At 46.0% G+C, this 13,973-nt stretch overlaps 1 protein-coding gene across 1 annotated transcript in view; it reads right to left on the bottom strand.

The window, feature by feature from the left end:
* Positions 1 to 13,973, bottom strand: part of LOC133342646 (voltage-dependent calcium channel subunit alpha-2/delta-3-like) — a 161,579-nt gene that overhangs the window by 90,544 nt on the left and 57,062 nt on the right. Inside the window, exons 16-24 of the mRNA XM_061551930.1 lie at positions 12,274 to 12,354; positions 10,435 to 10,509; positions 7,412 to 7,498; positions 5,021 to 5,092; positions 4,829 to 4,890; positions 4,651 to 4,718; positions 2,829 to 2,874; positions 1,047 to 1,144; positions 509 to 602 (exon numbers count right to left, since the gene is read on the bottom strand). Of these exons, the coding sequence (XP_061407914.1) occupies positions 509 to 602; positions 1,047 to 1,144; positions 2,829 to 2,874; positions 4,651 to 4,718; positions 4,829 to 4,890; positions 5,021 to 5,092; positions 7,412 to 7,498; positions 10,435 to 10,509; positions 12,274 to 12,354 (683 nt within the window). The remainder of the gene's footprint in view (positions 1 to 508; positions 603 to 1,046; positions 1,145 to 2,828; positions 2,875 to 4,650; positions 4,719 to 4,828; positions 4,891 to 5,020; positions 5,093 to 7,411; positions 7,499 to 10,434; positions 10,510 to 12,273; positions 12,355 to 13,973) is intronic.

Raw genomic sequence — 13,973 nt, 5'->3', positions numbered from 1 at the left:
GCAGTGATAATTGGGGCAGCCTCTGGATTCGAACCGTGCACCTCTCTACAGCAAGAGGCGGACGCGCTGCTACTGGGCCGTGCCACCACCCCATCAACCGTGGAAGGTGGACCGATAAACTCAGCTCGAGCGATTGTGCGAGGTGGAATGTTACATCGCAGGATCGTGAGAGATGGCGACGACTTGGGGAGACCTTCATCCAGCAGTGGATCAAACATGTACGATGTATGTTGAACTTCTTTCGCACAGTACGTAGCCAACCGCGGTAATCAGAGGTGCGGGGGAAGGACAACAAGCTAAACACAAACGGCAGTTCTAAAGAAATGAGTTCTCAATCTAGATGATGTAAAAGCGTGTAGCTCCGGTGGCTTCCTAATATCGGAAGGGAAGAGCGTTCCAGACGGCCGCAGAAGCGCATCTGAAAGCGCGCGACGCGGTGACCGCCGTCTTTTTATTCGATGGTCAGCCGCTGGGGTTGGCCCTGATGACGACGACGACGTAAACTCACTCTGACTTGTTCATCACGAGGCTCGTCCAGTAGGCTTCGAGCGGGGCCGTCACGACGGCGTCAAACAGCACCTCCTGGAGGAGCTCATCGTCACCTGCGACCACAGCGCCCGGTGCAGCGCGCGTCAGGGATAGGTGACTCGTCCTGTTTAACAGCCCCCCCCCCTGCTCACCGATGCCCCCCACAACCCACACCCCCATCGCCTGCATTGTGGTGCCTCGCTGAACACGAAATGGCGAGCGTGCATTGAGCGCGTGTGCTGCTGGGAATAGACTTCCTGACAAAAAAATTAGAAAAGGAAGCATTCGTGATGAAGGTTCTTCGCTTCACACCGTTGTGCTGTACTAGTAACTCATATATTGGCACCGTTGTCTTAACGTGACCTTACTAATTGGCTGTGTAGGGTGGTGGTGGGTGAACGACACATATATTTACGCGATCTAACCCAAAAAAACATTTACGATGGAGAATATTGGTCGCGAAACCGCAAAAGAAATGAAAACAGGTTTCGGTAACGGTACTCAATGAAAGGGCTTACATTGCAGATCAGGTTCAATTCCCAGCAGATATCTCCTGACAGCCTCCAACTGCGTGAGCTTGCGATGGTCCGGGTCAATGTCCACGTTGCAGTAGATCCTGCGCGAGACGAGAAGTGGCAGTGACACGGCCGGGTGGAAACGGAGCACATTGCGTGCCAGGCGAGGGAGATAACATCTCGCCACCACGGCACCCCTTCTAACATTTAAACGGCGTCTCAAGGCGCCCTGCTGGCAAAGGGAACACCCGCTGGCAGCTGTTCCCTGCGTGACACCAGGTGAACGCTAGCGCCCAGCCACAGCCAGCCAGTAGGCACGAGTCTGCCTCTAGCGGGGCCATGTTGCTAGGTGGCATCCCAATGAAGTAATTTGGGGGCAAATTATATTGCGTTTGGATGCCGGCACACGTAGCCATAGTATCCTTTGTGTCCACTGTGAAGTGAGTGGTGCATATTTATTGTTTAATATCGCCAATAACCAGGTCGGCCGCTGGGCTCGAACATTTCTTTAGAATAGTTTTTTTGAGATTAGTTTTTTGTCCTTTCCCCGCACCTACGATTAGCACGGTTGGCTACGTACGGTGCGAAAGAAGTTCAACATGTGACTGGCTGTGGTTAGGCTGTCAAAAATAACAGCAGCAGGGTGGCTGGGTGGCTCAGCTTAATCGCTTAGTTGCAGGTTGTATGGGTCACACTCAGAAGGTTGCGTGTATCAATCCTGGTCGGTTATATATCAACCCGCAGCGCGTCATCGTGCCAAGAGTAATTGAGCCAGACGTGCTGAGATCCTGGGTTATATTTTAAGGCAGCCACGTGAACTGGATTCTCAAGTGGAGTATATATGCTGAACTTATTTCGCGCCGTACGTAGCAAACCGTGCTAGTCGGAGGGGCAGTGGAAGGACAACAAACTAAACATAAAAAACAATTCCAAAGAAATTAGTTTTCAATCTAGAGTAGGGTTCATTGTCTCAGCCCAGTCACCAATGACCGCACCAAAACAATTTAAAATCAAATGTGTTTTTTAATTCTTAATTTTGCAAGTTTCAGCATTAAAAAACAATTTCCGTTAATTGCCATTTCCAAGAGCACTCGTTGCAGGGCACGTGCGAAGATGCACCACCTCACGTGGACAAGAGACGATTAAAGAGACTTCAGAAATAGTTCTGGGACATCAACTTCCGAAGGCCCTTCACTGACAAAAGGTGATTTGCACTACTTTCTTTCTGTGACAGATCTAAGATAAGATGACTTCATCCCATGATGAGGTACGAATAGCACAATGCAAATATAATTATTAGAGCAGAAGAGCAACATGTCTCCATTATATTTCCCAACACTGCAGTGCTGTTCATAATCATGGTTTCTGGGGTTAGATCGCTTAAGCAGAAATGATGACGTCGACCTGCACTATTTAAGACCGGAAGCAGGTGGATAGCTTCACTATTCTGGCAAATCGCCCGAAGATGCTGGATGTAATTACCAACGAAACGTCGTACTACTAAATGTTGTGGATTCACTCTTCAAACACCCCGGTGGGCTGAAGAAGTAACTAATTGGCGTTTTGTCAACGTGACACATTTTTTACTGATTGGCCATGTCGGGTGGTGGAGGGTGGCGACGCATTTATACTTACGCGATCTAACCCAAAATAAAACATTATTATGAATAATAGTGGTCGCGAAAGCCTACCTGTTAAACTGACTGCGGTGCTGGTTGGCTGGAACTTCCAAGAGCACATTCTTTTACCCCCTAAATAAACAAACCATGTATCATTGGCTCTTACCAGTCACTGGCAATGTTGAGGTCAGGGTGCAATAGATCATGTAAGCCTGTGAAGGGAACGGTACAAACATGTTGTGTCACGTGTCAGACGATAGACACAAAATGAGACTTGGCAGGTAGGTTTTCGCCAGCCAATATTACGACTCGTAATTGATTCATCTTCTTGGTTCTTTCGGTAAAGTCACTTAGAAGGGAAATAATAAAATAATAAAAATTAAACATAATAATTCTCACGACGTTTCGGCCACAACGCAAGAATTATTATGTATTATTTTTATTATTTTATTATTTCCCTTCTACGTGACTTTACCGAAAGAACCAAGAAGATGAATCCCTGCAGTGACGAAAGCTTTAAATCGAAATCGTAATTGATTGCGAGTTCAGTCACAGGAGGATCCGTTCCATTACGAACCCTCCACACGGTCCAGTCAGTCATCATAACAATCCATGAAGTCATATTCGGACTCAATGAATTGTTCCTCTGACCCTCTGGATCTTGCTCTGATGGTGCCTGACGTCGTTTCAAGCGAAACGTTGAATCTCATTGGCACAATTTAATTAGTTTGGATGTGTTGGGTGGTGGAGGGTTCTTAATGGCACGGACATGGTCAGATCATTACGTGGCCAAATGAAATAATTTATAGTAAATTAAAGGAACATATATTGCAATTACATAGTCATGTTTCAGAGGCGTATTTGTATTTAACGTGCACACATGTCAGTATATTGTAATGTATGAATGAAATGTCACTTACGTGTTGTTTTTGTAAGCATCGTAAAGTTTGTAGCTTAATATACACATTCCAATGATGTATTTACTGGGGCATATAGAGTATTCATGGGTCCACGCTATTTTAACTGATACGATGTTCATCATCATTATCCATGATATATCTGTCCCGCAGTATAAATGGTCATCATCATCATGTTTATATGTTTTACATCGGGCTTGGATTGTGAGAGCTTGGGATTTACTGCCTTAATTTCCACTGAGTCAGTGCATATTTGTAGTCGACCTTGGGGTATTTTTACATCCTTTATATTAAGTTCGCTTGCTTGCTTGCTTGCGTGCTTGCTTGCGACTGTGCAAATCTTTCGGTCGTTTTTTAACCCACTTCCCGTGATCCAATCGAGCTGACATTTTGCACACAGACTCGTTGTGCGAGACAATTAATGTTCGTGAAAAAAATTCGAAAATTTTACACTGTTTAGGGAAAACAAATTAAATATTTAATTACCAATTGCTTAATACTGGCAGACAATCATCTGACCCATAGGTGGCAGCCATCTCAAGCCAGAGGACGAGAGGACTCTAGCCGCCACGCATATAAAGGATTTATAGTGAAAAACTTAGTTTTTACGGGTTATACTTATTGTAGTCGACCTTGGGGTATGCATCATGGTATTTCATATTCATTCGTCTTTTTTCCAGGAAACCGATTGATAACATAGCCTCCAATCACAGTGAGATGAATTGTCCACCAAGATCATTGGGAACGAAATAATAACAATAGTGGCCTACCAACCACGTGAGCAAAGCAGGATTAGCCAAGGTACGTTTATTTTATTTCTACCATCGCTACGATTAAAACGTTCGCATTACTCTTCTGTGGTACGTTTTGCTCAAGTGAAACTGACGACATCGCTGCTCAACAGAACCACAAATCCATTGATTTTGAAGGCTAACGGCTCGGTCGCTGCCGATGATAACGATGACGATGTGCGCGCACGTGCGCGTGCGTGTGCTCGTGCGCGTGCGTGTATCTCCGTTTCGCGGCCGCGGAAAATCGTCGAGAGCCGGTCCTCGTGTTGCGGTCATTCACCCTCCTCCTTGGACACGTTCCCCATCAGCACGTACTCTCCGTGGCCACGCGACAGGACAACTCCTAAACTGAACGAGACACGGGCGATTATTCCGCGTGGCCTTCCGACGTCGGCGGCGCGTTCACGCAGAACAGGACGACGCGACGGAGCCGCGGGGAACAGCTGGCAACCACCGACCTGAAGGGCGTGTCCTTGAGCGCCGTGAAGAAGTAGTCGTTGGTCAGCATGAGAACGCGTCTCTGAGAGCCACGAGGGTTGGAGGGGGAGAGGGAACGCACCTGACATCCGGTCACCAATTCCGGGCCGTGATTTCAAAGGCGAACGGCCACAGAATGCACCGACGTTTGCGGCTGATTCGACGGGTCTTACCCCATCGTCCACGGAGTTTTTCACTTCCATCGAGAAGGTGCCCGTCTGTCTGTTGACCATCGCAGTCCGCAGCTGGGAGGAGAGGCGGTCGCAGACGCGCCATGTGGATGAAAACAGACGGCGGAGAGACGCCCGAGTAAACGTGATTTCAGTGAACAAGATTGAAGTTTACCGCGGAGAACAGATGGGCAAGCGGCGAGGCAGTGCCGTTCCCTCGAGCGCAGTCGTGTCGTTTAAACGAAAGATAGTCGCAGAAAGTCGATCATCATGAATCACAATTCAATAGCGATGTTCACGTAAACATCTCAGGTGCCACGGCAAGGGGTCAAGAAGCATAACAACCCAGGTATACGCATTTCTTTTTTTTAAATAAACATCATCATCAGCTATGATAAGTCCACTGCTAGATTAAGGCTTTCCCAAGTCGTGATCTAACAATACACCTATTTCATCGTTTCATCTCCTCCGTGGACGTCATCTTAGACCAATTCCGTTCCTCGGCTGCCACGCCATCCGAAATACTACGGTAACGTTCAGTCAGCCTACAATAATAACAATATTCATAAATACTTAGCCAAAATATAACTTGATATCAGGTATAACCTTACCACATGACTGATTTGATCACGGACATGTGCGACTACGTGCAAGTTAACATTTTCATCAAACAGCAATGAGAGAGGTAATTAAGGAAATCACAACTCGGGATGTGACTATGAATTGCTGTTCGGTCAAACCGTTCCACAAGAGGGCACTATACATTAGCCCAGCTCTTTGAGTTCAAACATCGTGTGCACGTACTAAACTGTATATATTTTTTAATTTGACCAAGTAAGGCCTACTGAGCTATATAGCTCTTTGTCAGAAGCGACCTGGCCACAAATGATAGCTCAACGAAGTGGCTTATCGTGTGGACATTTATAGCAGCCAAATACTCTAAACGCATGTTTCTAAATGTGGAGGGAGAAACCAGAAGACCCAAAGAAAAATCCACGTGACCACGGGGAGAACATGCAAATTGAAAATATACAGGCTTCAGGGTTGGGCTCGAACCCCCCCCAATTGTCAATCCACTGCTGGATGAGGGCCTCCCCACTCGGAGGTGGCTGTGTGGCTCAGTAGGGCAATGCTGTTAGAGCACTCTGAGTTCACACTGCTGCTGAGAATCTGAGTAGAGATCTGGGCAAACTGTATGTGATGAAACTGGGTTGCAAGCTGATGATTGCATAAAAATACATTGAAATATGGTTTTGTAATTAATTTGGTTAAATTCCAGCTCAGTGAATCAAAATGTTTGGTTTCATTGGCATTTGACGGCCACTCGAGTGTGCATACGATGCAATACAAGGAGACCTCAGAATTAGTTCCATGACAACAATATTTCGGAGTCATTCTCTGCCACCAGGTGGTGCAATGGTAACTGCAAGTGTTCCACATGCGCGTGTGTTGATACGATCACGTGATACCGATAACAACATCGGAAAAATGAAGACATTTGAAAAAGGCCGCTGCCCTTCGTGTGGATTTTGCAGTGACAGCTCGTGGCTCCGGGTCTAAGAGGACGTCTAGTCCCCCGCGGGGGTTCCAGTCTCAGGTGATATCGCGTGCAGGTAGCCAATCGGTAATTGGGACAGAGGGACCACGTGGTGATCATTTAAAGCACCGGTGCTGGGCTCCCACAAGAGCAGTTCTCCTTGGAAACTGCACGGGCCGCGTACACCTGTTTGGCCAGGAAAGCAGGGATGATGAATTCTAGATTTGAAGCTTTCGTGACTGCAAGGATTCATATTCTTAGGTTTTTTTCGGTAAAGTCACGTAGGTAAAAATTTTTAATTAATAAAAGTAAAATAAAAATAAAATAAAAATCACGACGTTTTCGGAGGCAACAGCTATCGTGCTGTGGCGGTTCCACCTGAAGACGGAAGCTTGTGTTGCCTCCGAAACGTCGTGATTTTTATTACATTTTTATTTTACTTTTATTAATTTAAAATTTTTACCTACGTGACTTTACCGAAAAAACCTAAGAATAGGGATGATGAAGCCACTGACAGCGCATTCACGTTTCTCAGTGGGTCGCTGTGTGAGTCTACATAGCTCTAGGTTAAGCCTATGGATCTCAATGGAAGTCGCTCGCTTTCTACATCACTCTGTGCATCTCTTATATCTCTGTATGAGTCTGTGGGACTCGTCGCAAGAAACCACTGCCGGCACATTCTAGTTTCTCAATTAGGTCCACCTGCACGCGTTATGAATCTGAGACTGGAAAAGTCGAGGCGGACTTGGTTTCAGCTTCAACTTGAACGTGCAGCACGTGTTGGCACTGCCCAATTGGGAGGGAGGCGCTCCCCCCAAACATTTGCGGCGACGAACGCGACGGGCGCAGCACCTCACCACTTCGTCCACGTCCTCCCACTCCACCTCGGAGAGATCCACGCTGTTGTAGTTCGGCTTTGGCTTCATCTTCTTGCCCTCTTTGTACTGTGGAGAGGGAACGTCACCCCCGCGGAGGAGTTACCCGAGCCACCGGAGGGTGCGGCCACGTGGCCACCGCTCCCCCACGTCTCATTCGCTCTATGCCGTGGCCACGCGGCCAATTTAGGAAGAAGCCATGAGGGGCAGGAGTTTGCAACGTGCGTCGCATTCCCAACAAAGAGCCCTACCCACCGCGAGCGGCGCCAACCGCCGTTCGTGCGCTTTTTGTCAGCGCTGTCACAATTTGATCTGAATCCAGGTAAGTCGCAGCCTGTCCTCGGTCGGAATCGCCAGGGCAATAGGTTGAATGCAGATTGCCGCTGTTCGTGATTACACTGGGTTCTCAAGTGCAGCGAGTTGATGGTTTCAGCATCACTGATTGCGTGCACAATTTTTTTTAATCAGATATTGTTACCCTTTAATAATTCATTATAGCTCTGAAAATAAAAACATAATTTTGGCTGACATGTGATGAACACTATTTGCAGGGCAAATACAAAGTATGTTCCGAATCTTCTTGGTTCTTTCAGTAAAGTCACGTAGAAGGGAAATAATAAAATAATAAAAATAAAACATAATAAAATAATTCTCACGACGTTTCGGCCACAACGCAAGCAGCCGTCCTCAGGTGAAGACCAGGTCTGTCGGGGAGACAACCATTCAGACGCTGTCTCCTCGACAGACCTGGTCTGCTTGCGTTGTGGCCGAAACGTCGTGAGAATTATTTTATTATGTTTATTATTTTATTATTTCCCTTCTACGTGACTTTACTGAAAGAACCAAGAAGATGAATCCCTGCAGTCACGAAAGCTTTAAATCGAAATTTATGTTCCGAATGTGGATAAGATGTAACAGACGGGACATCAGACGAACAGTAGTTAAATGGGCAGCTTTTTCCTGTGTGCAAGTGGGCGGTGTAACGGTAAGATCGATTGGCCCACCTATTCGCACTGAACATATTCAAGTGCGGGAAATGCAGTTAAAGACATCTGCTTGTAAATTCTAGGTGCCATACAGACATTAACCCACAATTCAGATTAATTAGGTGGAAGACGCAACACTAAATAGGTCATCTCAATTTACAGGCATCCGTTGACTCAAACTTCTGCAGGAGAATGCATAGGTGGTCGTTGTCTGCAGTGGCGGCTCCTGCAAAATCTCTCAGGGGGGGGCAAATGTCTGGATGATAGATAAGGATAAGGTCCAGCCATGCAATGGATAAATTAACAGCTTAAGCATGTAAAGGCAACTTCACTTCTTTAATATTAATGAAAAATAAAGTGACTCTTACAATACATCTTGTTTGTTTCTATACTCACTATTAAAACAAACCACTCAAGTTTCTTTTAAAGATTCCACTAGGTGGCCACAAATTATATTGTTGGATGAAACGTGCTTACGTATGATGACGTAAGCACGTATGATGACGTAAGCACGTTAGGGCGAGCCCTCCCGGAAGCCATAGAGAATGCATTGCAGCGCCCCCGTTCGAAAAAAAAACATCTTTGAATGTAAGTCTATGGGGCCACTCGGGGCGATTCTCAGCCGGAGTGAAATCGCCCAAAAAGAGGCGGTACTCCACAGAACGTGACATGACGCTGATTGGACTATATCCAGAGGCTGCAGTGACGGCTAGCGTGACTCTGTGGTTGAATGACATTGGTGGTGCGTCGCCCAATCGCCCTAATGAAGAAACCGCCCCTGGTTGTCTGGCTCTAACAGGGCCAAGCTCCTTCGAAGTTATTCAGTAAAACCTCTTGATGCCAGACTCGGTGAGAGAGCACAAAAGGTGACCGCTAGTCGCGCACGTGGTCAACTGCCGCACTTGGTGACCCCGTGCCCAAGGACGTGTGTCAGTGCCCGCGAGCGGAAAACCGTGTGTTCTCTAATTTTTGAGATTTATTTTAAAACATATCGTTGTAAAAAAAATACAAATCGTTTATAAACAATTAAAATAATTCAGCCGCCAAAATATAGTTATGTCTACAGCCGAAACAGTATTTTCACCTTCAACCTATGGGCCTGCTAAAGGCATGAGTCACAAATTCACTTTAAGATGTTTTTTGTTCATGTTTGTGTTTTTTGTTTGTTGCGGTTGCACCCGATTCGAGAGCCGAATGGCTCACAGGGCTATACCTAATAAATTAACTTGAACTTGAACCAACATCCAAAGTTGCGAGAGGGCCAGACAACTAGAAACAGGTAGCGCTGCCTGGGGGTGAAGAGGCGTCACCGAGGTTGATGCTTCGTGCCACCGCAGCAGGGAAATGAGCAACGTCAACACGAGCTCGAGACGGAGGTAAAAAATAAGAAAAAATTAAAAAAAATAACTAATTAAAATAACTCAATTAAATCACGACGTTTCGGAGGCAACACAAGTAAATGTGGCTGTGATGGTCCCACCTGAAGACGGAGACTTGTGTTGCCTCCGAAACGTCGTGATTTAATTTAGTTATTTTCATTTAATATTTTATTTTTTACCTACGTGACTTTACCGAAAAACCCTAAGAGTATGAATCATTGCAGTCACGAAAGCTTCAAATCTAGAACGACCTCGAGAGTCTTAACAGAGAGTGGAAACTGGGGGGGGGGGGGGGGTCGACAAGAATGACGTCTGGGTGGATTAGAAGGACTCTCAATGAAAGACCGGTGGAACAATCTTGGCAGACAAATAATCGAATGGACCATACACACATAGTAACCGCCTGCGCTGGAGAAGTGAGCGTCTTCCCCCGAGGCTTTCCCATCACTCTCTGTTGCTTGAAAGCAGCGTGGCAGTACACTTACAATTGAAGCTTCGGACCCGTTGGGAGACGTCAGCCCTGTGTGCTCGCTGATGCCCTCATGTCGCTTTGCACACGAGGGCATCGGTTGGAGGCGCGGGTCGGGAGTGCGAAGAGGCTCTCCGTCTCGTTGTTTTGTGCGAGTGCAGGACAACTCACCATTGGGCGCAGGTCCGGGTGGGTGACGATGTAGCCGTTGTTAGTGATGATGAACGCATAGCCGTGGACGCCAAGCTGCAGCACACGATACAATCGTCACAACCAAGCATCTCAAATAAGCTCAATCTCTCCGACAGTGTAAGACTTTTTGAAAGTTAAATGAAAATGGAACACCCCCCCAAAAAAAACAAGAGACATTTTCTTGTAGATAAAATACACATGTCCCAGGCTGTCTAAAACAGATGTGAAGATATTTTTTTAAATAAAAACACATTAAAGTTCTGGCCAAGCACACCACGAATGTACTTGAGTGATGTCACTGCAGTGACGTATTGAAATGCACGGCAGTGATGTCACAACGATGTCGTGACGGTGATGGCTCTACAATGACAGCGTGTGACACACCGCATGCATCTACAAATTGGGAGCTCTTTTTAAATCCTTTATATTAAGTTCGCTTGCGTGCTTGCTTGCTTGCTTACGACCGTGCAAATCTTTCGGTCGTTTTTTAACCCACTTCCCGTGATCCAATCGAGCTGACATTTTCCACACAGACTCGTTGTGCCAGACAATTAATGTTCGTGAAAAAAAATTCCCAAAATTTGACACTTTTTAGGCAAAACAAATTTATTTTACATATATTCAAATAGAACTGATTCATGGCTTTGGCTGAACATCACAGTATAAGAGCCCAGAGCGTAACCCCTCCACAAGCCGTGGCGGAGTAGCGCAGTTGGTAGCGCCCTCGCTTCCCATGCCAAAGGTCGCGGGATCGATCCCCGCGTCGTCCACAGGCGAATATATTCTTAAATCCTTTATATTAAGTTCGCTGCCACGCATATAAAGGATTTATAGTGAAAAACTTTGTTTTTATGGGTTTACTTATATTAAGTTCGCTTGCTTGCTTGCGTGCTTGCGTGCTTGCTTGCTTACGACCGTGCAAACCTTTCGGTCGTTTTTTAACCCACTTACCGTGATCCAATCAAGCTGACATTTTGCACATAGACTCGTTGTGCGAGACAATTAATGTTCGTGAAAATTTTTTTCCAAAATTTTACACTGTTTAGGGAAAACAAATTAAATATTTAATTACCAATTGTTTAATACTGCAGACAATCATCTGACCCATAGGTGGCAGCCATCTCAAGCCAGAGGACGAGAGGACTCTAGCCGCCACGCATATAAAGGATTTAGAGTGAAAAACTTTGTTTTTATGGGTTATACTTATTTGTCAATTTTGTACTCCTGAGCTACTCCCTGGATGAGTTGTGCAAACAGAAAAAAGATTAATTCTAGATTTGAAGCTTTCGTGACTGCAAGGATTCATATTTTAGGTTGTTTCTGTAAAGTCACGTAGGTAAAAAATTAAAATTAATAAAAGTAAAATAAAAATAAAATAAAAATCACAATTTTAATTTTAATTTTTTACATACGTGACTTTACCGAAAACAACCTAAGAATAGTAAAAATATTAGTTTAATTATCCAAGTCCTTAGAGTTTACATTTTCACCCAAAAATGGCCATGACTAATGTTCCATGAGTAAAGAGACGCTGCTGATAATGCACAAACAGCTGCACGGATGGTAAGGTGTGGAGAGGCCTTCATCCAGCAGTGGAATGGTAAAGGGCTTCAATTCAAATAAATGGGAAGTGTTGTGACCCATGACCCCACCGGGACAAGCGCACAATCGCGAGGTTGACCCAATATGCGCCCATCATCATCATCATCAGGCCTTGAACGTACCTCCCTTTTATTCCCCCGTGCCTCTGATTGGCGCTGCTGGCTATGTACGGTGCGAGAGAAGTTCTACAAACACACACACACACACTGGACATGCCTTGTAGCGAGGAGCCATCTTGAGCAGCTCCTTGAGTGGCACGTCTGTGCCCACCACGCCCAGGAGGATGCCATGGGACCTCTGAACGCGCAAACCGGCAAAAGAATTCGTGAATGCAAACGCGTTTCGTCCCTGCCAGCTAATAGGGAATAATGCCCATCAGCCGATGCTCTCCGATACATTTCACTAAATTCAAAAGTCAATTGCCAAAGGGCATCAGGGCCTTACTAAGTAATGCAGCACCGCTGTTATTCCTGGTGCGGGTTTCCAGGTTGGGGGCGTGTTGAACATTTGCTATCGCAAGCCTTTGCCGCGCACTGCTGCCGGCATCTTCAGGAATATGCCTGGTGCATGCAAAAACCCACGTACGTGGCTAAACGCCTCTTGTTCGTGACCAGCATTGAGCCAGTGGTGGCAACCCGTTTTTATTAAAATCTGGGTCATGAATCGTCCGAGCCTGGTTAATTGTGTTGCCTGCCAACTCCTGTTGGAACAACTCATTAACGTTATTTTAAAATGTACGTTTTGATAAAAGTCTTTCATACTTTATATATTTTGCGGGAATGCTGCCATAAAGTGCAGTGGCTCTGCAGTCGAGCTCTATGAATTGAGGGCAGCACTGGGTGTATCTGATGCCGAATTCAGCCCATGTTTACGTATGCTGCACAGCACGAATGAGATGCAAGCATCTCTTCATTTCTTAAAAGTCCCGTTTCCACCGGTCTAAACAGAACTTGGAGTGGCATTCATGTGCAACACACAGAAAACACAACGATGCATTTCAATGCAGTATTAGGTGAACCCCACTCCCCCTTAAAAAGAGAAATACATAAAACATTTCGAAGGCCAAACAGGGAATATACGTCTCAATATGGCCGTGTTCCATCAGGTAATTTAATAAAGCACTTGTGGCAATGAGTAATGTCTACCACAGGGCCTCGAAGCGCCCGGCCCCAACTGATTTACATTTTGGTTTTAAACTGCTCTGTGAACAGGAATTGGATCCCATTTTTTGTTGTTGATCCGAGTCGGTAAGCTGATTTCGGTTTACCCCGTTGGTCAAATGTCTGTTGCAGGCTTCACTTCATTTGATTTACAATTCAATTTTGATGAGAAAAAAAACCCAACCCATTCCTAGACGTTCCACCCCCCCACCCCCCATTACTGTTTTTACAGTGGTCAATTCTGAACTGCTTGGCATTTGTAACCCTGTGACCTCTGGCTCGCAGAATAGTTAAACACCACATGTTGTGGTCAGATTGGAGGAATATTATTTGTGTGTGTGTATCTGTATCTGTTTGTACGTGTGTGGGGAGCGGTGGTGTAGCGGTTAGCGCGCTGCGCTACAAACCCGGCGACCCAAGTTCAATTCCCGCTCACGGCCAACGCTGGTGACGATTATTTGAACTGGTCCTGCGCCTCCCCTAGGCGGACTCAGCCTCAAATGAGTACCTGGTGCGGTGTGTAAACATCGCCATTGTGGAGACAAAGGCGGCCGGGCGTGGTGCTGGTCACCCACCCCCTCGTGTACCGTGCCGGCCTTCATAAGTGCTCGCTAACAGCACTTGCCCCAACAGTCTGTTCAGGCTATAGGGGGGATTTTGTCTTTGTGTGTGTGTGTACCTGCTTATGTGCATATGCATGCTTGTGTGTTGCGGGGAGAAATATTATTGGGACTAGTAGACTGCACTCCGATCCCA

This window comes from Lethenteron reissneri, chromosome 15 (genome assembly GCF_015708825.2).
Source record: "Lethenteron reissneri isolate LAM-NWPU_2019-01 chromosome 15, ASM1570882v1, whole genome shotgun sequence".
NCBI lineage: Eukaryota > Metazoa > Chordata > Hyperoartia > Petromyzontiformes > Petromyzontidae > Lethenteron > Lethenteron reissneri.
This window is presented reverse-complemented; position numbering and strand designations above follow the sequence as displayed.